Source organism: Falco biarmicus, chromosome 2, assembly GCF_023638135.1.
Source record: "Falco biarmicus isolate bFalBia1 chromosome 2, bFalBia1.pri, whole genome shotgun sequence".
In the NCBI taxonomy this organism is placed as follows: domain Eukaryota; kingdom Metazoa; phylum Chordata; class Aves; order Falconiformes; family Falconidae; genus Falco; species Falco biarmicus.
Window position 1 is genome coordinate 59502890 of NC_079289.1, and position 25126 is coordinate 59528015.

A 25126-nucleotide genomic window follows, 5' to 3' on the forward strand; every position below is an offset into this window, starting at 1 on the left:
TTTTCATTTTTAACTGATAGACTACAGTACATGAAGGCAGGGGGCATTATTTGGCAGGTGAACATTGGGATAAGCTTTCGTCATTAACACAGTGAGTAGAGAGAGTTAGCATTGTGGCCATCACATCATTGATTTAATGTATGAATACAGTGATAGTGGTAAGGAAGGGTAGTTTCTTATTAAACTTATTCAGTGGATAATCTGCCCTGAGGGGGGAAATATTTACCTTTCCTCTAACACGTTCATAGAAATATTACTTCTTACATACCTTAGCTCACTTTAGTAGAAATTCACTCAGCCAGGAAAAGCAGATCCGCTGAAAACTAGGATTCTTTGGTAGTCACATTTAAGGCCAGTAACTGGGGGGTTTGGAGTGTGTGTGTGTCTACATAAGGTGGTGGAGCTGATGTTTTAAATCTTTTAGATATATTATGCCGTCAGATTCTATACTAGTATGAATTAAAATAATTGGTGCTGAGGACTAAATATACTCATGGCATGCTGTTTTTTGAGAGTGTTTTTGCATTTAAAAATACTTTTTAAAAGACTTCACAGCTTGTTTGATTAATGTTTGTGTTTTCTTTTTGACATACAGAGTAGATGAAGCATCAAGCTATGACGTGACATACACAGATGTTCATTTTAAACCTGGTCAAATACGAAGGCATTTCATCGATGTTCCACAGGGAGCTACATGGGCTGGTGAGGAGAATGACTACATAAATTTAAAAATTGCATCTGTCAGACTTGACAAAGCTGTTTTGAAATCATTTTGAGTTTTGCCTGAATAAGAACTGAAGGATTTGACCCATGAATACATAAAATATTTATTTGATTTTAAGCTCTTAGAGGAGTGATTTTGAGTTCTCATGGTTTCTGGTATAGTAGAATCCTGATTCTCATTCTTATGGAAACCAGCAAATACAATCTGAAGTGATTGCCCGTAAATGGAAGAATACCTCATGTTTATGGAAAAGTATTACTATCTGAGTTTGGCCTCAGGTGTATAGATTGTGTGTTGAAAGATATCTTAACTGAAGAAAATGTGATTTTCATAGTGGGCAAGCAGCTTGTAATTCTGCAAGGAGGAAAAAAAAAAAAAGATATTTTTTTTTCTCGCCTTCCTGTGTGAGATTACTAAATCCTTTCAAGAATCTTTGATTTAGACTGAAGTTACTGATACAACTCTTTAATTTAGGACAGACTGCTGCTGAATTCCATACAGATAATATATCTGTACTAACTATTTAATTTTCACATGATCTCTGAACTCTAGTTTTCCTTAATCTGAAAGGGTCTTTGTAAGTAACTGATATGTAAGCATTATTCACATATGCAGTACTCCAAGTGGCTCCATAATTTCTTAAATTACAAATTACTTGTGAAAGTAGTATTTTTCTGGTGAATCTCTGCTTTCCTTCTAAAATTCTTGGCTTTTGAAACTAAAATTAATATTTTTTTCTTTACTCTAGAAGTGACAGTATGTTCATGTTCAGCTGATGTGACTGCCAAGTTTGTGCTTCATGCTGTTCAGCTAGTGAAACAAAAAGCATACAGAAGTCATGAGTTCTACAAATTTTCATCCTTACCAGAAAAAGGATCAGTGACTGAAGCATTTCCTGTCTTGGTAAGTTACCTTAGGGTGGCGTGGGGGAAGAGAGAGGAAGTAATAGTGCAGTATAGCATAACTCATTCTGAATTATCTTGCCAAAGAAAAACCCCAAACCAAAGGAATCATATGTTTGTTACAGTAGTGAGTGCATCTGGTTTTCAGTTTTGAAGAGAGCTCTAATAGCTTGCTAGTATTTCTTAATTATTTTGTAATGGTCTCATATGTGTTTAATTTCTTCAGTTTGTTGGTACTTGTTTATACAAACTAGTTTGTTTTCCTTTGGATAGCTGTAGTTCAGGGCATTTTGCCTTTAGCGCTTAAGGTTCATGATCTTGGACATCTGCTTGATGTTGAAGCCAGGTGAAAACTGACTGGTTTACATTCATACTACTTAGACACAGCAGGCTTAGCTTGAATAATGCTGGCTGAAGAGTCCAAAACGAAACCAGGGAGTGAGGTAACAGTTCAGAGGTGTGGATGACAGTGTCCACTTCTCAAGTTTGTCCCCTGCCTTGTTTAATTTAGTTGTATAGCTCTAAAGCCTAAGAGTGGTTATGATTTCTGTGCTATTCGGTCCCTTACACTCTGAAAATGTCAGGTGGGGGACCCTAAGCTAAGTTTGTCCCACTGCACATTGTGAATTTGATCGTGTTAGTTAAAAAACCAAAACCAAACAACAAAAACCCCCAACCAACCAATAATCAAAAACACTAAACCTCCCAAGCTTTGTGTCATCTTATTCAGACAGAGAGTGGGATCTCTTTTTATATTATAAACACGTTAAACTCACCTGTGAACTAACCTGTCTGCCTAGTTTGAAGGATAGGAAAGGAAGACATAACATTTAAGGCTGTACCTTTCTCTGTAGGTTATATGCTGACACTCTTTGTTTTGATGCAGTCATACTATTTTTTGGAGCTGTCTTGTGTTTTCTGGACCAAGTATAATGTCTTATTTGGTACTGTACAAACCTGTACAATTACAGTAAACTGGACATAAAGGGGTCTATTTTCATCTTTTTTTTTTTTTTTTGACAGGGTGGGTGCTTGGGATTAGGAAGGCTGGGGGGAATAGAAGGGGAAGATAGAAGCTTGAGTCTAACTTTGTGCTTTTTTTACTCAGGCTGGAAAAACCATTGAATTTTGTGTTGCTCGGTGGTGGGCAAGCCTTAGCGATGTTAGTATTAATTACACAATTTCTTTTCATGGTGTACTTTGTGCTACTCCTCAGCTAAACATGGTAAGTTTTCCAGAGGTTTTATTTTTAGTTCCTTTGAAGCCCTGTTATATCTCATAATAAAAAAGTTTTCTTCCTTCTTGCTGTATTTAGAAGGAGTAGAAGTAGCTTTATACATGAGATATTCGCGTTTTCTCTTAAAAATAGGTAAATAGGAGTTCAGTCCTACAAAAATGTCTATTACCATTATTTGTGGGGGTTTTCTATGTCTTTTCATTATGAATCAGCAGGGGAGAAATAAGTGGGGAAAAAACCCCGAAACAAAACAAAAATACTCAACCTTAATAGAAAAGACATACTAAAAGGCTAAAATTGTAATTACACTTACACTAGCGAGTGTTTGTGTAAATAAACTTTGCTGGGACCGCAGTTCCTGAATATCTAGACTAGCATTACTAAAAGACAGTACTCTGAATACCATTTTCAGAATAAAATGTCATTAAAATTTATTTTCTGTTCAGTATTAAGATGTGCTGATTGATTTGAGAGCCATTGTTTAGGGCAGTTGAAAGCACAGTGGATGGGTCACAGTTCTTAAGGCTCTGTGATACTAAAGGACTGAAAAAGTTGCTGAAAACATTAGTATCATAATATTTACAGCACTTTGTCTTGCTCCTGTATTCTCTGCTGTCCTGTGCAGCCTGGCTCGGCTCGGCTTGGCTTTGCCTCCCTCAGGAGAGAGCTGAGATGGCAATACCCACATGAAGTAGCACCATGCTAATTTATCCTGGCTCCTCCCTGGTTTTTTTCATCTAAGGACCAGAGCAAATTATAGCTGTCCCATGGGTGAATTTGGATGTATTCAGGCTCTAAGAGCTGAAGAAACTGGGGAAAGAGTGGGTGCATTATGCTAAGGTACCAGGTCTTGAACCAATAGAGCAGGAAAAGAAAGAGCTGCTGGTAGTGGTGTGCACAGCAGCCCCTTCTACCCCAGCAGGATTACATCAGCTGAATAATGGAGTGTTAAAATTGAGAGAATACAAACAGTTTTGTCTTTCCTTCTTTGAGCACCTGTAACATTCATAAAATAAATTTTGATAGTACTGATACACTGTCAGCTGTTTGGTGGGATGCTTCTAGAAAAAAAACCTTTCGAATTATTTTGCCCATCACGAGCCTGTGGTTGTAGTCTTGTTTCTTTTTCACAAAGTTAAACTATTCCGTAATCATAATCCTGAGCAGAAGCACCACAAAATATTTGTTTTAAGATTCTAGATAAATAATACTTGTATTTATTGAATTGCATATTCAAAGTAAGTAATCACAAATACACAAACAAAACCCAGCCCTGCCTGAAGTGTGACTTGAACTACTTAAATTATTGGGGGGGGGGGGGCGGGCAATATAAGTAAGGCTTCAGCTCCAATTGCTAAAGTTTTGCAAGTCCCAGTTTATCTGCTGTTGTAAAATAGAGACAGGCTTGTGACACTTTCAAACTCATGCAGTATTACTTAGTGTGGATCAATACAGCTTGCATTATATATTTGAGGGACATAGCAGATGGTCCACATCTGACATTGTAAGTGTACAGAAGCATAATTGTTATATACTCTTTCTTTAGCATGCTTCAGAAGGCATCGTGCGATTTGATGTTCAGTCCCTGTTGAAGTATGAAGATATTGCTCCTTGCATAAATCTGAAGAGCTGGGTTCAAACGCTCAGGTAGAGTTTTTGGGGAACTGTATTTGAAAAGTGGGAAAACTATTTGATGTAGTTAAAACAGTAACAAGTTAACAGTGAAATTTAGAATAACCAGTACCCTTGTCAAATTTTAAGGAGGTTTGGAAGCATCAATTAATAAAACTTCTCAGCGTTTTCCTTCTTGGTTCCTTTTAACTTGGACAAAATTTGACAGTTATGATGACCGGTGTTGATACAATTTTCCTTAAGTGAATTAAAAGATTTTTTTATATTTTTAAAAAAATACAAAAATATTCCTTTGCTTCTCATGGAGGCACTTAAGCACTTTAATATCTAAAGAAACAAATTGTAGAGTTAACTTGGTGCTACTTTTTTGGGGGGGGGGGGGCGGAGTTTAAGCAGCTGCTTCAGGTCCTGCCCATTTTGACCCAGGAGGACTGTCATCTGTCACTTGCTTGATTGAAAGTGTTTTTGTAGGATCTGGTGCAGAATTTTTGTGGAAAGTTGTATTTATCTTGTCAGTTTTAATGGATGCTGATTTGGAGGAAAAGCTTTAGAAAATTCTTAGTCAGTGCAGCAATTACTAAAGTTGGTCACTCCCGGGGGGGGGGGGGGGGGGGGGAGAAGTGCCATGCTATTTAAGCACTAGTTTTAAGACTTGAGCCAGAGAAGTTCACAGTGGACAGTAATCCAAAGTGTTCCATTATTTGGGCCTCTTGGTGGAGACTGTGGTCTCTTTTGGGGGCTTCTGGATACTTGCAGCTGGAATTGAGATTGCTAGGAATTTGTTCGATGAACATGCCACCTAATGTTAGATTCCAAAAGACCCTATTTGATACGCCTCAAGTGAGGAAATAAGAGTCCCCTACTATACCTTTGCCTCATTCTTGGTTTGTAAAATAGAAATGCTCTTACCTTCTTGTAATTATTTGAGGCACTCATCTGACAATAAATGAACTGCAGTTAAATAAACTAGTGAGAAATATTTATGTATTTAATGTATGAGTAGTGTCTCCTGAATGAAGTAACGAGTCATAGCACACAGGAAAAAATGTACTGGATGGCTTCTCATATGGTCTCTTGAGTTTAAAATGCTTGGAAGCAGGGTGAGTATTAAGCGGACGTATCATATATGGTATTACTCCGTTCTTAAGTCTTCTGTCAGCAGTCTATCCAGTGTCTGCCAGACTAGGAAGCCTGGATTAAATAGACCTGTAGTCTGACCCAGATGTTTTACTGGGTGGCTAGCCTATGCTCCTGGCAATGAAAGAGCTGACAGAATCTTACAGAAAAATTTTGATCATGTAATTAAAGGTTGTCGGAATGAATTAATGAAATGTAAACTTAAAGGATGCTAGGTCACCTTCATTCTGCTATTCTTTATTTCCAAAGCTCTTATTTTCCTGTATCATTATTATTTAGCCTATATTCTTTGCTTAAGTTCTAAAGTGTTTGTACTGCTCTGAACAATAGCTTGTCCTAACTACACAAGAAGCGTATGCTAACATTCTTCTGTATTACCACTCTGATTTCTGTAAAGCCTCTTACAGATTCACTTCTGATAATAACCTTCTATAACAAACAATTACCAACTGTTTGTTCTGTTCTGTAATTGCTGTGCCATTAATCTTTCAATCTATGAATAAGTGTTGATTGTAGCACCAATGCTAGAGATTTAAAGTAACCTGATTTTATTTTTTTTTCCTAATCCTGAAGTCTGTTGGGTTTCCCACTTTTTATAGCCTTTGATTTTGAGCATTTAGACATGCTTGCTAAGTTCTGTTGGCTTCTTTGGCAATGTCTGTAATGTCACTAAACTGTGTGGTTTTGAACTAACATTCATTTTAGCTGAGAAGTTTATGCTGCCTAGATAGTTACAGTATTTCAAGAGATGTTATTGCATGTGCTGAATTCATTTGTACTTCAGAATATGCTTCTGCTTAAGCAAGACAAGTTTTGATAGAGGATGCATGTTTCTTAAGAGTACCTTCTGTTGTTTTTTTGTTGTTTAACTGCAGACCAGTGAGTACAAAAATAAAACCTTTGGGCTCCAGAGATATTTTACCAAATAATCGTCAACTGTATGAGATGATTTTGACCTATAATTTCCATCAGGTAAGGGTTATGGGTGCTGTTTCTTTTAAAAGTTGTTAATAAATACAACATGTTTTCATAAACCAGATTTTAACTTTAGCTTTCTGTCAAAAATGAGGTCTAGATTCACACCCTAGACTCTCTCCACTCAAAATTCTGATTTGGTTCTCTTTAGAAGCTACTGTTGCTTGAAATGGGATTTAGTTCAGCTGTCTTTTTGAATATGTTGTATAAGGATTGTGTTTGTTTTGTTCAGTAGTGGATTAAATGTTTTGATCTTTCTTTCAATAGCCTAAGAGTGGAGAAGTAACACCAAGCTGTCCACTTCTTTGTGAGTTGTTGTACGAATCTGAATTTGATAGTCAACTGTGGATTATTTTTGACCAGAACAAAAGACAAATGGGTTCAGGAGATGCTTATCCACACCAGGTACAGAGCAATGTGTTTGTTTTACTTTCTGGTTTTTGCACAGCGTGAAAATTTTCATTATTTTTCACCTCACAGGCCTGCTGTTAGTTCCTTAAAATTTCCTGGTGCATAGGTACGATGTTCTTATATGTCCACAGGAAGACATGTTCAGTGGTGATATATTTGTATGAAAAAAGTAATGACAGGTTTGATCTCATGAAATAGAACATTATGATTTTTTTCCTCTTCCAAGGAAGAAGAAAGAGTTATGGTGTGGTTTTATTTCTACAAAAAGCTGCTAAATTGTGATTTCTTGTGATTTTGACTGGTATTTCTCAAGAAATGAATTCAAGTTCTTGTTGTCTTTGTTTTGTGTTTTTTACAAAGATGATACTTGAACTTTTCTGTTAAAGTGAAAAGAATCCATTATCTTACCTTTTCTGTATTCTGCTGATAGATCCAGAGGCTTCTGTATCCATGAAGGTTGTCTTCTGTGCTGTTGCTATCATCAGACAGCCTTTTAAATGTTATAGCTTGATTTATTTCCTGTTGCTGTCTCCAAAGGGAGTTTTTTGCGCAAGACTTGTAGATACTGTACCCTCTGTGGTAATCTTTTTCTGCTGGAACAGACCACGTGTCTGGATCATATGGAGAGGGGGAATTAAACAAAAAAGCACAAGAGAAACATTTCCGATAGTTCTTTGTTTTGAAACTTTTTTTACCGATCCAAAATCACAGTTGAACATCAATGTAATGTTTATTTTGATAGATTGATCATTCTGGAAGCGTACAAAAGATCAACTTTAAAGCATGTTTTTGAGTCTTATAGAGGAATTTCAGAAATTGCATTATTTAAACTTCTGTTCCTTAACTTGCATTTTTAAGGTGCTATAAAATCTAAAAATCACTGAAGTATTCTGTTACTTACACCTAGTGGGCCACCACGTTGTAAATCTCTGGTGTTGTGCATCATAGAACAATTCTAAAGCAATTCAAAATTATTTAATCCAGGAAGAAATACCAACAGGAAGCATGACTCCCTAACCCTGCAGAGGGAGATTCTGGGAGCAAAGTAGTTGCGTTTCTATTTAGAGCTGGCTTGTGTATTATTGCAGCAGCAGCAAAACAGCAGTGTTTAGCATGTTAGTGCTCAAAACATCCACGTGCCCTTTTAAGCTGATAGAAATGAAAGAATGTTTTCAAAGCTAAAAATTTAAGTCTAGGGTTGTTTCAGTTTTTTTTTTTAGTTGGGTGGGTTTGTGGGTTTTTGAGGGGGGAGTGTATTTGAGGTTTTTGTTTTAGTTGTTTGGGTTTTTTTAATACATGGAGAAGATACCTGCATAGCCCTAACTGCATATATAAAAAGTTCAGGGCAGAGAGTCTGTCAGCTCTTTGAACTGCAGCCTTAAATCTCACAGGAATGCTGGGGGTCTCTCAGTGTGAAAGCTGGTACAGTTTTTAGGACAGTAGAAGATAATCTCTAATCTAAACCACAGAACACCCAAAGCTACATAGTAAACTGAAAGTGTATCAAGGCAAACCTGCTAGAGGTTTTGAACTGCAAGTTTAGAAAGAATTGTGATTTAAGTATTTGAGCTGTTATTACAGTTTTAGAATAGGAACAAACAAAGTCTGCCTATATTGTGGTCTGAAAACTTTTTTTTTTTTCCAGTCAATCCAAAATGTGTTTTGGCCACTATCAAGTCTTGAAAGCAGTCTGTTTTCAGGAGGTTCCAAAACTAAGTAATCTAGCATATTTTAAATGGCTAGAGCAATATGGATCAAGAACAACATGACAGTCTTATTTCTGGGTTTCTTTTATGAGTGGTAAAGTACTTAATCTTGACATTTATGAGAACTTTTTTCTTTCAGTATTCTGTGAAACTGGAAAAAGGAGATTACACTATTCGGTTACAAATTCGTCATGAACAGAACAGTGAACTGGACCGCATCAAAGACCTTCCATTTATTGTTTCTCACAGGTTGTCTAGTACCTTGAACTTAGATATTTATGAAAACCATAGCCTTGCTCTCTTAGGAAAGAAGAAATCCAACAGTTTGACATTACCACCAAAACACAGTCAGCCATTCTTTGTTACATCGCTGCCTGATGACAAGTAAGTTACTGAAGTCCTGTTTTTCTCATCTATATCTAACAAGCTGCCTTTGCACCTAACTAAATACTTTGAAAGTATCTATGTGTTTAGGCTTGGTAATTCTTCTTGTGTTGCTCTTTTGCTGTTTGGGTACTATATTGTAGTCCCCATGGGGCAGGAATGAACCTGGTGTTAACACTGAACTTTCCTTCTTTGAATAGAATACCTAAAGGAGCAGGACCAGGATGTTACCTTGCAGGAGCTCTTACACTGTCTAAAACAGAACTTGGAAAGAAAGCTGTGAGTATTTGAAATGAATGATGGCTTCTTTTTCTGAAACTTCTGAAGCGAGTAAATGGCATGCTAGGAAGTGCTGTGTTTCAGGGGTTTAGTACTTTAAGGAGCACTAGGTTTAGTTACACAAGACATTTTAGAAGCAGTTGTTTCATTATAAAGTCAGAGTAACTTCTAAGTAGTTCTAGTTTTATTTTAATCTTACAATTTCAAATTGCATTTTCTAAATTTTGAATGCTAATTCTTTAGTCTAAATCCTTGTATTTTAAGAAGCAACTGCTTTTGTTTGGTGTGGAGCCTTTAAAAGTGATTTTGTGTAATTGCCTAGCTTAGTATAATTTTTGAATGAAAAATACGTGCGTATATATATTGTTTTGTGCATGTTGGTTCTGTAATAAACAGCTATACTGTTCCTTGCATGCATACAATTTTCAGCAAAAATATGTGCTTTTTTAACACCTATATGTTACTGTGACAAAGCAGCAGGAATTTTGCTGACTCAGATGCATAAGCAGATATTCTTATGTTGCTGCACACTGATGTTGTCAACCACTGATATGACTGTATGCTCCAACAGAATAATCTGAAAGCTCTGTGTGATGCTAGAAAAAAGCTTCAGGGTTTTTAGTGCTCATAATTCAGCATCCTGTAAAAACTGGTTTATAGTTGTATGAATCTGTAGTGCAACAGTGATTATAGTAACCAGATCACTCTTGTGTGTATCTGTTGCTGAGGTATTTAGAATATTCCCTATCTGTATTTAAATCCCCTAGCTATTTTTAAATAGATAGCATAGCTGAAAATAAAATTGAATCAATCCTGGTGATGCTTAGTATGTAGAAGTACTTCATCTATGTCCATACATCATTAGATGTGGCTGAACAACATGTATAAAACTAAGAGTTTGTTTTCATAGAAAACAAGCTTCTGTGAGTAGGTGGACAGGTACCTTTAGATCTTTCTGAGTAGAAAAGTTTAGTTCGCTCAGTCTGATTTGGTTGTAGGTAGTGCTTTTGGGGCAGATCGCATGTAACTGCAGGTTAGATAACGTCAGTTGAGAATTTATGTATCAGCGAGGAAAAAAAATTAATAACCAAGAACTCTAAAATACATAGGTTTGTATTTCTTCGTGATTCCTGCAAGGCTGCAAGTATACTTTTATGAACTCCATGGTTAAATCCATTACAGTAGTGTAGTATAGTTTCCATAACTTAAGTCTGCACTTCCTTGTACTGCTGGTTGTAATTCTCGTCTATCTTATTTTAAAACCAGACTAAGTGGTTATATACAGTGATTTCTGGGATGGGAAGTAGGAGGTTATATACAGTGATTTCTGGGATGGGAAGTAGGAGGTTATATACAGTGATTTCTGGGATGGGAAGTAGGAGGTTATATACAGTGATTTCTGGGATGGGAAGTAGGAGGTTATATACAGTGATTTCTGGGATGGGAAGTAGGAGGTTATATACAGTGATTTCTGGGATGGGAAGTAGGAGGTAGGTAGGTATTGCCTATCACATCTTTGTGTGACGAAGAATACTTAAGAGCTTACACAGAGAGAAATTCTAGCTAAGGTGTGTCTCATGTCATAGTCTAAGGCATTACTGTTATGGTCGTATTTCACTGGAAAAAGGATGGTATCAAATAGTATCAGATACTTTTTGCTGCTTTTAGTGAACCTTGGTATGTACCAGGGGGCAAAACAGGAGGACTAGGCAGCAAAGTTGTCTAGGTCAGCAAGTGGATGCAATGTGAGGGAAAATGTGTCTAATTTCTGTATATTTATTATGAAATAGAACAATGCCACTAAACAGTCAAAATCTAAAATCTATTGAAGGCTGAATTTCTGTAATTTATTAATTTAAGCTAAGTGGTTAACAACACCTGCTTGTCTTACAGGAATAACAGACTGTATACACAATAATGCATTGTTTTATTAATTTTTAAAACCTGAAAGAGCATGCTTTAAAAGCATGTTTGATGATAGATGTGACTCTCTAAAAGTTTAAAAATCTGTAGGTTGAAAGTATAACCATAAATGTACAGAGAAGGTGTCTCCATCCTGTGTGGTGTGTGCATGTTTTCTTACGGTATGTTATTCTAACTCCCAGGGGCAGTCTGCAGCAAAGTGGCAAGGAAAATTTAAAAAGGTACTGAATGTTAGTTTTTGAAAAAGATATACTTAAGTCTTTTTGCCTATGACTTAAAGAATTTGTCTACCAGTATTGGTTTTTAATTTGTCTCCTTCATCTACCCTCCTTAGTTGTCAGCTATTTACTTCAGCACCTTGAGTATGTCTACTGGTAGAATAACAAAATCCTACTGTAATACAGAGCTGAGAGGCGTATGAACATCTGGATACTTCTGTAAAAATGCATGTGATGATTAGTGGTCTGTAATTTGTTATTTTTATTAAATACTCCGAAAACTTCAATGTTTGTGGTGAAGATTTTCTGTGGCAAGTGTTTCTGCCTATTCTGTTCTGTCTGCACATTGAGAACTGAATATGAACCTAACATTCTGATGTAGAATTGAATATCTAACTGCATACCAAGTCTACTGAATTGAGAGCTGGCTTCGTTACAGTTGTAAAAAACTTACTGTAGCAAGCAGGTTTTTCTTAGGAGCAATGGACTTGGTTGAAAAGTCTCTCAGTTCAAGATTCTACTCAAATTGAATATAACTCATTATCAGCTAGAGTTTATACAGCAGTGTAATATGTAGTAGAATTTACAGAAAGAATTTTGGAGCAGTATGAGATACTTTGGGTAGGGAGTGAGTGACAATATAGCAGTGTTTAATGTTGTTCTTTCTCATATTTTTCAGTAGGTAATACAATATTCTGCCGGAAGTCAGAGGCAGAAACAGTCTTTATAAAAACGAACAAAACAAAAAACAACACCAAAAAAACCCAAAACTATTTGAGTAGGATATCTTTATAAGGCTACTCTTCTTTTTCTTGTTTTGCTTTTAAGTTGTAAGGCTTTTAAATTCTTTTGTTTTCAAGGTACTGTGTTCTGGAGTGCAAATTAGTCAGGACTGTTAGAAATAAGGCATGAAAATCATGAATAACAGTTTATTGCTGCAATCTGTTATTTTGTTAACAGTGAGCTGGTAGCTGAGCCTGCTAACTTACTCTGGTCTTGGTGTAGTAACTGTGTGAGAATTTGATTAGGCTTTACAAGAAGGATTTTAATGCGTGTTGCTGCAACTTTATTTTCATACTATATCTGAAAAATGTGGGGATCACTTCTAGAAAGATTATTTTAAATGCCATGTGAATGCATGGCTTCCTGATGAATAGGGTATAAAATCTTCACTAAGCAAATCTGAGGGAGTTAAACTCTAATCATTATTTAATTTGCATAACAAAACCTATTAAACAGATCTAAGAGGTTGCATGTTCTGTTGTTTTTAGAACTGAGATTTGTGTTCAGAGTTGAGCAGTAGACCCACTCAAGCTTGAATGAAAACTTGTTCTTCATACTACCACCTATTAGTCGTAAGAGGCATCAGTGTACTAGCAGCAAATAAACAGAACAGTGTATTTCAGAGCATGGATCCATAAGATCTTCATTAATTAATATATTTTTTTGGGACTGCAACTCTGAGGCCTTCCTAGTTTACAAGTTGTAAACATTTACCCTGCCTTGTTACAAGTTTACATGTGGTTAAGATGTTTTCTGTGGCGGAAAACATGTTTATATATTTCGTTTATGACCTAGTCAGTCAAAAATGCATGTGTAGAATTTTCATGTTTTTCACAGACAAGTCCAGGCACTTTTGTAGGATTAGGAGGGTTCATTTCAAAGCCCCATTTTTATTTTGTGTGGTTTTTTTGCTCTGATACTGGTGACTAGTCTGTGGAAAGTTGTTTTTTTTTATTTATTTTTTTTTTTAGTCGAAGGAGGGAGGGAACTCATTACCTTGCACCCTATGTTCATGACACTACCAGAAATCCAGGGTGGGCATTTCTGGTGTTTGAAAGTATCTTTATTTGCACAGAATCGCTGAGGCTGGAAAGGACCTCTGGAGGTCCTCTGGTCTAACACCCCACCACCACCACCCACCCCCAATTCAAGCAGGGCCTCCTAAAGCTGGTTTCCCAGGACCATACCCAGACAGTTTTTGAGTATCTCCCAAGGGAGGGGACTATACCACCTCTCTGGGCTACCTGTTCCCAGTGTTCAGTCACTCCCACTGTGCAAAATTATTTCCTTATGCCTGGAGGAATATCCTGTGTCTCTGTTTGTGGCCATTGCCTCTTGGGCACTCACGAGGTTCCTGAAAGCCCGTTTCTGCGGTCTGTGAAGGTACCTCTGGATGGCAGCACAATCCTCTGCGGTATCAGCCGCCCCTCCCCCTCCCAGTCTGGTGTCACCTGCAAACTTGCTGAGGGTGCACTCTGCCCCGTCATCCAGATCAATAATGAAGATGCTGAACAGCATTCAATCCAATATTGACCCCTGGGGTACACCACTGGTTACTGGCTTCCAACTGTGTGCTGCTGATCACCCTACAGCTAAGCCAGTCCTGCTACTTCCCCCCAAAAAATCTGCCGCTTTCCCTGGAGACCATGAGGACACCCCAGTGAAACAGTTGTCCCTCCTCAAACAGCCCCCTGCCCACCCATTGGGCCTGGCCATTCAGCAGCTTTCAATCTACTTGACTGCTCGTCCAGCCCATATTTCAGTATCTTCTCTATTTTGCGGGAAAGCAATTTGAAGTTATGCCAGGAAATAGCAGCCTAATTTTCCAAAGAATAAACTTAATTCTTTTACAACTAGACAGAAAAATCAATGGGTTCTTTCGACAGAATAAGCAGGTGTTTTTGTGTTACTAGATACATACAGCAGAATCTTAGATTAATCCATAACTTTCTGCTGGAAGAGCTATTTTGGGGAATTTAATTTTATCTTAAAAAAACCCAAACCAAACCTTGGGCATGGGTTTTTATTTAATTGCCTTCCTGCAGTGTGTCTGGGCTAAAGATAAAATAAAAATTTGACTACTGAGCCTGTGATGTCTACAAAGTTCAGAATTCAGTGACATTTTCCCTTTGAACTGATTCCCACTGAAGTAGAAAGTGCACTATTGTGGCTTGGCCACAATACCCGTAGAAGTGCCCTTGGTTTCTAATGGGGAGACGTGCGCTAAACAACCATAGGAAAAACTAATTGGTTCTATGTACCTTTCTTCTTTCACAACCTAACTTTTATAGTGCAGTTACAATGTGATTTTTTATTTTTTTTTTTTCCCCCTTGTCTTGAAGTTTTTGTCCTGAACATAGTTACAATGAAAACAGATCACTGACTTTTTCTGGTCTGTAAGAATTTTGTTGTTGTTTTATATAATGCAGCTTTTGAACAGCAATATGTAACAACTAATTAAGGGATAGAAAATTTCTACATCTTTCTTCCTACTCAGCCACCCTTTCCTCCAATTCAAAGCAAGAAATGCATTATGTAGTTGATATTGATAAGTAGTGGTGGAAGACTAATATATAGCATTGTTGAGGCAAGCATAAAAGCATGTCTACCTTTGAGCATTAAGATACTATCCCTGTTTAATCAGGAGGCCTTCAAAAAATGGATGAAGTACATGTCTGATTTATTTTTATGTAAGCCTGGCAGGTGACTTCAAGAAATTTTGTTCAGCTTCGAGTATTGCTGTAAAAATGAGCAATGTTGCACAAATTGTATACATCTTAAAGCAGATACAAATTCCGTATGCACATTCATATTTCTGTGTGTGCAGATGTGCATGGTATTTGTCAAACAGAAAATGAGGCCTGTGATCCTTCAAGGAGCTTTTTCCTGTGGTTAGTTTTGCTATGAAGGGTTTAAAGTATAAGTAACAATAGTTCATGTGTCTTTTCCACGTGAAGTACTAAATGTTGAATCATTGGACAAAAATCTAAGTTAAAATCTTTTAAACAAAATTGGGTTAAATGTTAATTAAGCTCTTTTAAGAGGAGACTGTTTTGAGGGCATTGTGCTTGTTTATGTATGCAGTTTGTAGCTCTAAAAAGTAAACTGAGGCTTACTAGACTGTGCAGAGAGTACACTGACCAAAGTGCATATCCTGTATACTTCCAGAATTTTTAACATTGCTTAATTTTTTCTGGAGGATGAACAAAGGGCAGCTTTCTCATTAGTTTGAAAGTTTCCTTAAACTGTTTTTCTCAATGGACAATATGCTTGCTTGCTACCTTTCTCTGTCTATAACTCTATCTTTTTATGAGATGCATATATAAAATCAAATCCAGTACACCACTGTAGCAATTACCTTAGTGTGGAACAGTTAGAGGTGAAATTGGAATAAGAAAAGACATTAAAGCACTGAATTGTGAAGAGTTACCTTTCTTCTCCTTAATCTTTAACGATGAATGTTTCTGTAATGGCAATGACAATGTTATTTTGGCATCCTCAGTTATCTAGGAGGTTGCTGAGTTTTTATAAATGATGCTACTGTTTACAGACAAAATAGAGAAAATAAAGAAGCCTCAGTCCATCTTAAGACAGTTTAGTTAAATGTGATAAGCACCTAGACCTTATGGATCCCATGAAATAAGTTTGTCTGTACAGAAGAGTGTGCCTCTTTCTTCATAAGTCCTTTTGAAAAAGGAGGGTGCCTAGGTCTGAAACACAGTGTTTCCCTTTCAGTGGTTATAGCTTGTAATGCTTGCAGAATCTCATGCGGCCAAAGGTACCTAGCTGAGAGGGTGGCAGGATGACATTTTGCTGTTGATGGTTTAGATACATGGAATTAGTCTCTTAAAGAGTTCATCCACATAAGTGAGGTTTTGTTAATCTAATTATGCTCGGTTTGAACCTTAAACCAGAGTAGTAGAGCTTTCTCGTATGGACAAGGCTTGAGAATGCAGAGGCCATTTAGATCCGTAACTCCAAACATATGTTGCCAAGTAAGATCAAAGAGGACTTTCAAGAAGGAAATTCTGAAATATTAGAAGAATATTTCTAGGAAGACAGGTTTCTTTCTTACAGAAGTATTAGTTTCAGTAGAGGATGTCTTTTAAAAAACATTGGAAACTACAGATTCAGATTTTTTTTTACTGAATTAACTTCTTAATGTTCAGTTTGCTTTAACTATATTGTTACTTTCTGCCATTCTAATTATGTTAGCCAGGGCCATACCATGTTCCTGACTTCTGCATCTTCCACTACGTGTGCCTGCCTCCATGAACTGTTTCATCATGCTCTGGCCTAGGTCTTGCTGGAGTCGCATATAGGTGTACTTGCCTGGCCATGCACTTCATACTTGAAATGCACATGTGCAGGATATTTCCTGTGAAAGCTATACTTCAATGTTGATTAGTGAGTTAAGCTAGGGTTTTAAAAAAATGTGAATGTCAGTTTTGTGGTTCATCTGCAATTTTGTATTAAGCAGCTGGAAAATTTATTTTAAGGGAATATTGATGTCACATTCTCTTACTAGTATTGTTTTCAGTAACCCATAGCAAGCTGCTGGTCTCTTTGAACTATCAGTTTGAATAAAGTTGTTCTGCATCAGTGTTCTAGAGTAGTTTCAGAAGTGTAGTGTTGAAGTCCATTATTTCAAGATTATGCATAGCAATTTCTAACAGTCACATTTTTACTCACTGTTTAAGTAACCTGAAATAACTCCCATCTTCCGCACAAGACTTAGTTTCATTATGAAACACTGACCTTGTTTATAGGAAATGTATTCCCACAAATTTAGTTTTGAATAATTTGTATGAATAATTAAATTGCCACAGTAGTTAAGCATGCAGCAGAATATTTTGCACAATATTGTGGTACAGTAATGGTATCTAGAAGATTTAAACTTAAGTGATCTTCTGTGTGAAATATCCTACATATAAAATAAAAGGACATGTCCCCACACTGTTTGGGGAGAGGCTTTTTTAAAAATTGCAACATTAAACCAAAAAACAATAAAATAGCCTCCCCCAGCAATTTTAATTTTTTAGAAGCAATGACTGAAATCTAATGATGGCTTATTTACAAGTTTATATGTAAATCATCTTAGCAAATGGACTTCAGAGCATGATCTAAGATCAGTTAAGATTTTCCTTTTAAATAGCTGTATCCCATTTTCTAATGGTAACTGTTGAGTAGTGTAGCATGAACTCAAACTATAGTGTTATTTCTATGCTACCTTTTCAGGTTTAAAAACATCTTGCTGTTGTGTCTGCTTATTTTGAGCATAGAGGTGAAAAAGGAAAGTCTGTAGCAGCAAACTGGAAAAGAGTTGACTGAATGCATCAGCTAAATCAGTAGGCACATGCAAGAAATCCTGTCTCAAGAGGAATAAACATCTATCTTATGTCATGATTCATATTTATCTTACTCTGGTTTTTTTTTTTTTTTTAGAATTCAGTCATCTTTATTCATTAGTTTATTGCTAGATTTGTGGGATGGGCTCTCTAACTGATTTTTTTTCCTTTGACTTTTAACCAAGTTACTTGCTTTTTTATAAACAAAGAAAAAGACCCACCCTTCTGATTTCCTGATTAATATCATGTAAAACTCTACGAATACAAAAATATCAAAGTTGCTAAATTTTAGGCTTTCTTGTCTTACGCCCAGCGTGCTGTTTTACTGTTTACATCTTTGTATCGCTTAAAATAACAAGTTAAAGCAGTTCCCGAATTCTTAACAACTAATTCCTTTGCTCTCAGAATCCTTACTCATTTTATGCGTAGCTTGGAGTAGCTGCTTGCTATGATTTAACTTTTATACAGCATTGAAAAAAGCATACTGTATCCCTCTCAGTATGTGTCTTTTCCCACCTCCAGGATGTCCTTACTGTTCACTATCACCTGATACCATCACTGTCAAAGAGTAAAAATGGCAGCAAAGAGAAAGAAAGAGAACAGGAAAAAGAAAAAGATGTAAAAGAAGAATTTGCTGAAGCTTTAAGAGATCTAAAAATACAGTGGATGACCAAGTATGTTTGCTGTCATGACTACACAAGCCTGAAGCAGCTGTACAAAAAACCTATGCAGAATCTGCTATTTCATGCTATGACCTCCTCTCTTCTAGGCTGGATACCACTGACATGTATAATGAGTTGAAAGAAGCATTTCCTAACCATCTTCCATTGTATGTTGCAAGACTTCATCAGCTGGATTCTGAAAAGGTTATTTAACACTCTTTAAATTAGACTTTGTCTCAATGCATCCGTGTAGCCTATACAACTGAATCTTTCTTCATACATGTTTGGTCTTGAAGTGACTGCTGTAGCTGTACTCGGTACTATAAAGCAGAAATTCTGAATTAGATTGACAACTGCCTTCTTAACTGACTGTGTTTTACTTAATCCCACAGCAGAATGTAAGTATGCCTACCTATAGAATATTTGTTTATCATTTATTCCTTGTTAAGTTGAATACATTGTAAGTTTCCTTACTGGTTTAGGCTGCAACAATAGTATTCTAAATGGTGGTTACTGAGACAAGCACACATCCTATTCTGCTCCTCTAGTGGATTGGTAATTTGTTCTAGCAGAATTGCTCAGACAACTGAGGGACCCCTTGAAACAACAGCTAAATCCACCATAGTTGTCCTCAAAAATGAGAACTGTGAACAGAAAAGTTCACATAACTTTGCTTTGTTTATCTTGAAGATAAACAGCTTTGTGTATATGTCAGCTTGGATGTTTTTCTGATTTTATATTTATTTCTGAAATTAAAAAAAGTGGTAACAGTTATTAAAGAGGATTAATTTGTACTGAAAGGTGGTTTTCTTTCTGTAAACTCTGCATTTTGCATATACCCACCTCATATTTCTCAGTGTTTTCAGTGAAATGGACTACATATCTGCATTGTCAAGATTTCCTGCATTTATCCAGCTTTTTTAATCAAAAATTGGAGAAAGTGGAGAAAAGAACATGTTGAATTACCTGATGTTATTTCTGCGTACCTTTGCAATTATCCTAGTGTTAGGGCCAGCAGTCAAGTAGAGTGATTTCATTGTGCTAAACGCCTTTTCTGTTCTTCTTTTAGGAACGAATGAAAAGACTTGATGAAATTGTTGAAGCTGCAAATATTGTAATCTCTCATATTGATCAGACAGCATTAGCAGTATATTTTGCCATGAAGACTGATCCCAGGCCTGATGCAACTACTATAAAAAAGTACCTACCCAGTAAATAATTTTCTTGCATCCTATTTCTGTAGTTATGTACTTTGTCTCTGCTTATAAGAAATGGAATGGCTATAAACTTTTTTAATAACTTGTGTCATTTTGGGGGGCAAAGGTAATGTCAAACTTGACTACAAAATTATTTTGTTCTCTTCTTATATCTCCAGAATGCAGGAACACTCAAACTTGCAAATTTTTACTTGGCAATGTTAAATAAAATAAACAAGTGCGCTTTCAGGATTTAGATGTGTCAGAAAAATGGGGAATTAAGTTTTTGTATCCAGCTTAATCTCTGATCAGAGGGACCATTAGAATATCGATGTAGAGGTGTTTGAGTGTTACCTGCGTAGTCTAAGTCACTGCTTGCAAAAGGTTTCATTTCTGAAAAATGTGAGGACCATTCTTGTGCTTCAAAGTATTTTTGAGACCTGTTGTTTTTCTTTAGTTTTAGATTGTTCCTCTGAATTACCAGCATATATCCTTAGGAAGACAGTGTTTTGAAGGCGACACCTTAGTTGGGAGAATAACCAGTAGATTTCGTGTTGTGTGGCATGGTGCTGTTGTAGTCCCAAATAGAGCAGCACATTTGAAGTTTAGGCCCTTAAAATGGGTGATGCATATTTTTTTATTATTTTAGATAAAATATTGCATTTCATTTGTAAAACTAGTCTGTTCTAGCTATCGTGAATATTTCTGTATAATTCTTGAATTGTTGATGTGAAAGCAAAGCTATGACATAATGAACTTCATTCTAAACATTTCTTGGTAAGTTGACCTGTTAGGTCATGTGGTTGAATCTAACGTCTGGAATTGAACACCAGATTGAATGGTGCTTTAAATGAGTGCAGTTCCTTTGAAGTCAGCAGAATTGTATCTGCTTATGGTTAGTGGTGGATTTGACTCTCTGTTTCTAATGCCAGGAATAATAAAGCTGTATTTCTGGATGCTAGCTTACTCAGTTTTAGAATCCTGAGTTGCCCTTGCCTTAAGACATCAAAGGCATTTCAGACTTAGAAGAATGATCAAACTTGTTTAATGCATAGTGTCTTTAGGTAACTTTTCAAAATTAGTTTAATTTATAGTAAATAGCCATGCTTGAAAAATAATCTTTGTGCTTATTTTCATTTTGTGTGTAACTGCTGTAAACTTTTTAGCTTAAACTAAAGTTTAAGTTTTAGCTTAAACTCAGTACAGCACTGTTTCTGTTCTTAATGAGGCATCTGCAAAAAGTTCTTAGTATTTTTCATGTTGGGTTTGGTTTTTTTTTTTAGTGAAATGGAAAAACAGAAGACTACTTTAGTGGATGCACTTTGTCGAAAAGGAAGTGCACTGGCTGACCAACTTCTCCATCTGCAGGCCCAAGAAGGGGCTGCTTCCAGTGATGCAGAAAGCAAAGATGAGGATCATGAGAGCTGCTCGGAAGCTTTGACAGAGACATTCTGGGAAACAACAAAATGGACTGATCTTTTTGACAGCAAGGTAAGAGAGCAGAGCGGATTTTTTTTTTTCTTTTGCATATAGGGTTTTTTGATAGATTCTCCTGGAATTATGCACTGCCTTTGTGTGCACAGCCTCATACATTCCTCCCTTCTACTTTTTCATGCTTTCCCCATATGTTGTGCTTCCTTAATAACCTTTTTCCACAGAGGTTCTGCCAAGCCTGTCAAATCCGTGGTAAGCCCATTTCTGTGCCTGTGAATGTAGAGGTTAAGGAAGGATATAGAATGCTACCAGGTTTTCTTGAAAACACAGCTTGCTTTATTGAATTGCTTCTTTCTGTACCTTTCAGGGAACGTTTTTGATTCTCTGCACTGTTCTAGCTGTACACACACAGAAGTGTGCAGCATCCCTACTCTGTCAGCCCTGCATTCTGTAGCCTCTTCTACACTATGGACAGAAGAAGTTTTGTGTTTTGCTGTCAGTAATGTCTGTAGAGGTAAAAGAAGAAACCCCTGGAAATAGTTACACATATATTTATTGGCACAGATTTCCCTTTCATTTCAAGGTTCCTAATCCTGACATTTAAGTTTTTGTCTGCTTCATTCAAGATGACTATTCCAGAAGGGGAAAAAAAATCAATTATAGGTGATGAGTTTCATAGCTTTTAATTTACAGAGTTTATGGCTTTGTATGTTTTAACTGTTGAGTTACTGAGTATTAATTAGTTGCTGTACTTAACTCTTGCATATGGCTGTGTTCTAGTGGAAGATAAAGTGACCAATGTATTTGTTCATAATTCAGTTAAATTGCCAAAGCACTTCAGATAATTACACAAGAAAAACTTTGAAATTAAAAGAAAAAATTCTTAATTGCCTTGATAGTAAATAATCTTCCCAGTAAGAACTTGTGCTTTAGCTGGAGGCTTGAAAAGGAGGGTTGATGGTGGTTACCCTCACTTCTTTTAATGTATATATTCTTGTACACCTACATCTTTTCAGCATACCTCTTCTAATCTTTAACTGATTAACTATACTGTGGTAGCTGATTTTGTCTGGCACATGATTTTCTTGTTGTCTGTTTGTAAATACAGTACCACATTCCAGTGTAGTGACCCCTGGTTTATTTCTGTCTCTTGGTTTTTAAAGCCGATGAGAATGATTTCAGTGGAAAAACTGCCAATATACACATTTTATTGGGAGTTTATCACTGTTACGGGTTTTTTTTCAATACAGATAGTGATTCCTGGCGCTCTTGAGCTGTGTGGACCTGGAATGACTAACTGATTTGGATTGCAGATTAGGGATTGAACCTGTCTGTGACTGCTTTGACCATGGATATGTCTAAGTGGATATTCAGATTTTGCTCTGAAAATTGATGCTTCTGTATGGTTACATTGATACTGAATGGTCAACAAAATTTCTTAGATTTATTTATGTAGCATTTCATATGGAAATAACTTCCATCTTGTTTATACAGTGTGTTTGTCTGCTTTTCCCTCTTGGTTTTACTAGTCAAACTGCAATCTAAACAGACCGTCATGAGCTATACACAGCCACTTGCTCGCTCTGTAGTGGGATGGGGAGAGAACTGGAAAAAGTGAGACAGCTTGTGGGTTAAGATAAAGACAGTTTAATAGGGAAAGCAAAACCTGTATGCACAAGCAAAGCAAACCAAGGAATTAATTCACTATTTCCTATTGGCAGGCAGGTGTTCAGCCATCTCCAGGAAAGCCGGGCTCCATCACACAGAAGTTACTTGGGTAGACAAGCACCATCACTCTGAATGTCTCCCCTTCCTTCTTTCCCATTTATTTTATTGCTGAGCATGACATCATATGGTATAAGAGATTCCTTTGGTCAGTTGGGGCCAGCTGTCCTGGCTCTGTCCCCTCCCAACTTGTGCCCCCCACCCCCCACAGCCTGCTTGCTGGTGGGGTGAGAGGCAGAAAAGGCCTTGGACTCTGTGGAAGCGCTGCTCAGCAATAATGAAAACACCTCTGCATTATCAACACAGTTTCAGCACAAATCCAAAACATAGCCTACAGGAGCTGTTGTAAAGAAAATTGTCTTAGCTAGAACCAGTACATTGAGGATGCTTCTCACCCAGAAATGTTCTAGATTGCTCTGAATGTTTTAAATGGGTGGCTTCTGAAAGTGGAAAAAATGAGCGTGTCATGCTACATGCTAATGACCCCTGGGGTACATCTTTGTCCTGTGCTTTTCTGTGGGCTTTCTGTCCAGTACCCACACGTGCCTCACTTACTCAGCCTTGCCTGGCCTGCATACAGTTGATCTTCTGTGTTCTTTTCTTGCTGGACAAATTGCCCTATATCAATACAATTATGATCATTAGTGTAAGTAGTATAGCAAGGGCCACAAAAATGATTAAGGGACTGGAGCATTTGTCATATGAAGAGAGGCTGAGACTATTCAACCCAGAGAAGAGAGAATTTAAGGAGTTTTTGTCTGTCTGTATAGATAGGTGATGGGGGGAGTAAATAAAATGGAGCTAGGCTTTTCCCAGTGACAGGACAAGAGGCAGTGGGCCCAGACTAAAACACAAGGACTTCTTAAGAAAAAATTGGGTTTTTTTTTTCTGTGTGGTTTTTTGGTTTTGTGGCAGTGGTAGTGTTTGGTTTTTTTTTATTGTGAGGGTGACCAAACTCCAGTGGGTTGCCTGGAGTAATGGTGAAGTCTCAATCCTTGGAGGTAGTCAAAACTTAATTGAATGTGATCCAGGGCAACCTGCTATAGGTGGCCCCACTTTGAGTGGGGAAGGATGGTGGTGGTGGGGGTGTTGAACTAATGATCTCAGAGCTCCCTTTTGCCTTCAAGCATTTTGCGATTCAGTGACTGCTTGGCAAGTAATTTATGTTGCTCACTAGCTTCTGTGGTGGTTTTCTTCATGCTTTCTGTAGTCTAGGAAGATGTATGTTTGTCGGTAATGTAGTGTTTTGCTAGCTATCAAATTTAATGTCTCTAAAGATCACATGATGAATTTATCCTCTCATCTCTCCTGTGGTAATGTTCAGTAATTCTCATTCCAGAAGGGCATACAGATAAGGTTAAAAAAAAAAAAAACAAACTTTGAAGGGAAAGAGACACGTGCTGCTACGTAAACCTTTTGTATGATTATTGGAACTGAGACATGTAATTGTTCACTTTCATACTCTGAGGTTTTCTTTTTCTGTTTTTCTGGAAGCTCTTTGAAAAGGGTGAGGAGTAAGAGTAATGTCACTCAGACCTTGATGAGACTTGAGTATTTTACTTTTGAAAGGAGATAGTAGAATAATGATTTTCCCTGATAACAGATTTAGAGAAGAGGATGAGGGCTAGGGCAGAGGGAGTTGGTTGTTTGTTTTTCCTTGATTGCTTCCTAAAAGTTTCATGCTGGCTGCTGTTCATATTCTTTCATTTGCTTTACTAACAGGTGTCATGTCCATCCGGTAGTTTTCCCAGGAAGTGCCTGTAGTTAGCAATTACATTGTTCAGACCGCTGTTTCAGTTGTTAGCATTAAAGATTCCAGGTAATGATGGCATACCCTCTTAGTCATTCAAAATCGTAAACATATGATGATCCAATTATGCTTTATTTAGCTTTTTTAAGGGTTGCTTTTAATACTAAGGCTACATAATTATCATATGGCCAGGCACAAAAAAAGTATAAGAGAAAAAGTTAGTTATATTCCTACTGTCTTTGTTCTAAACTGAGAATGGCTGTACATGTGTGTCATGGGCTGTAACTTTTCTTCAAAAATTAACTTAATACTTCACAGTTCCTTCATTCCACCCAACTCTGCCAAATGGCATCTCATGTTAAACTGTCCACTCAGTAGTCATTCATTTTGATTCACAATGGATGACAAGTTCTGTAAGTGGGATTGTTCTTCAAGTTCTCTCAGCTTCCTGTTTAAATAAATGTAAACATCTTCTGCCCTAGAGATGGGCTAATAGAATGTACCTGCAGTGGCCGTTGGTGGTCTTCTTTGCAGTAGCTTCTGTCTATTTGGAAGAAACAGTTGTATAAATCTCCACCTTGGTGTTGCATGCAGTATGCTGTTGTACTTTCTGGAATATTTTGTTTAAAAAACCAATTGAATAGCTTAATGCAATTAATTTTATTTTATGGACTGTAAGAGGAAAATCTGGAGTCTTGCC

The 25126-nt window shown here is 37.0% G+C and overlaps 1 protein-coding gene across 2 annotated transcripts in view; it reads left to right on the top strand.

The window, feature by feature from the left end:
* The window catches only part of TPP2 (tripeptidyl peptidase 2), a 54583-nt gene that overhangs the window by 23295 nt on the left and 6162 nt on the right, over positions 1-25126 (top strand). The window contains exons 16-28 of one of the 2 annotated variants that reach the window (XM_056327972.1): positions 596-702; positions 1473-1627; positions 2735-2851; positions 4410-4510; positions 6508-6604; positions 6875-7012; positions 8864-9108; positions 9309-9387; positions 11493-11531; positions 18182-18333; positions 18429-18525; positions 19391-19521; positions 20801-21008. In XM_056327972.1, coding sequence (XP_056183947.1) covers positions 596-702; positions 1473-1627; positions 2735-2851; positions 4410-4510; positions 6508-6604; positions 6875-7012; positions 8864-9108; positions 9309-9387; positions 11493-11531; positions 18182-18333; positions 18429-18525; positions 19391-19521; positions 20801-21008 — 1666 coding nt within the window. The remainder of the gene's footprint in view (positions 1-595; positions 703-1472; positions 1628-2734; positions 2852-4409; positions 4511-6507; positions 6605-6874; positions 7013-8863; positions 9109-9308; positions 9388-11492; positions 11532-18181; positions 18334-18428; positions 18526-19390; positions 19522-20800; positions 21009-25126) is intronic. The other variant, XM_056327973.1, reaches the window with a different exon arrangement.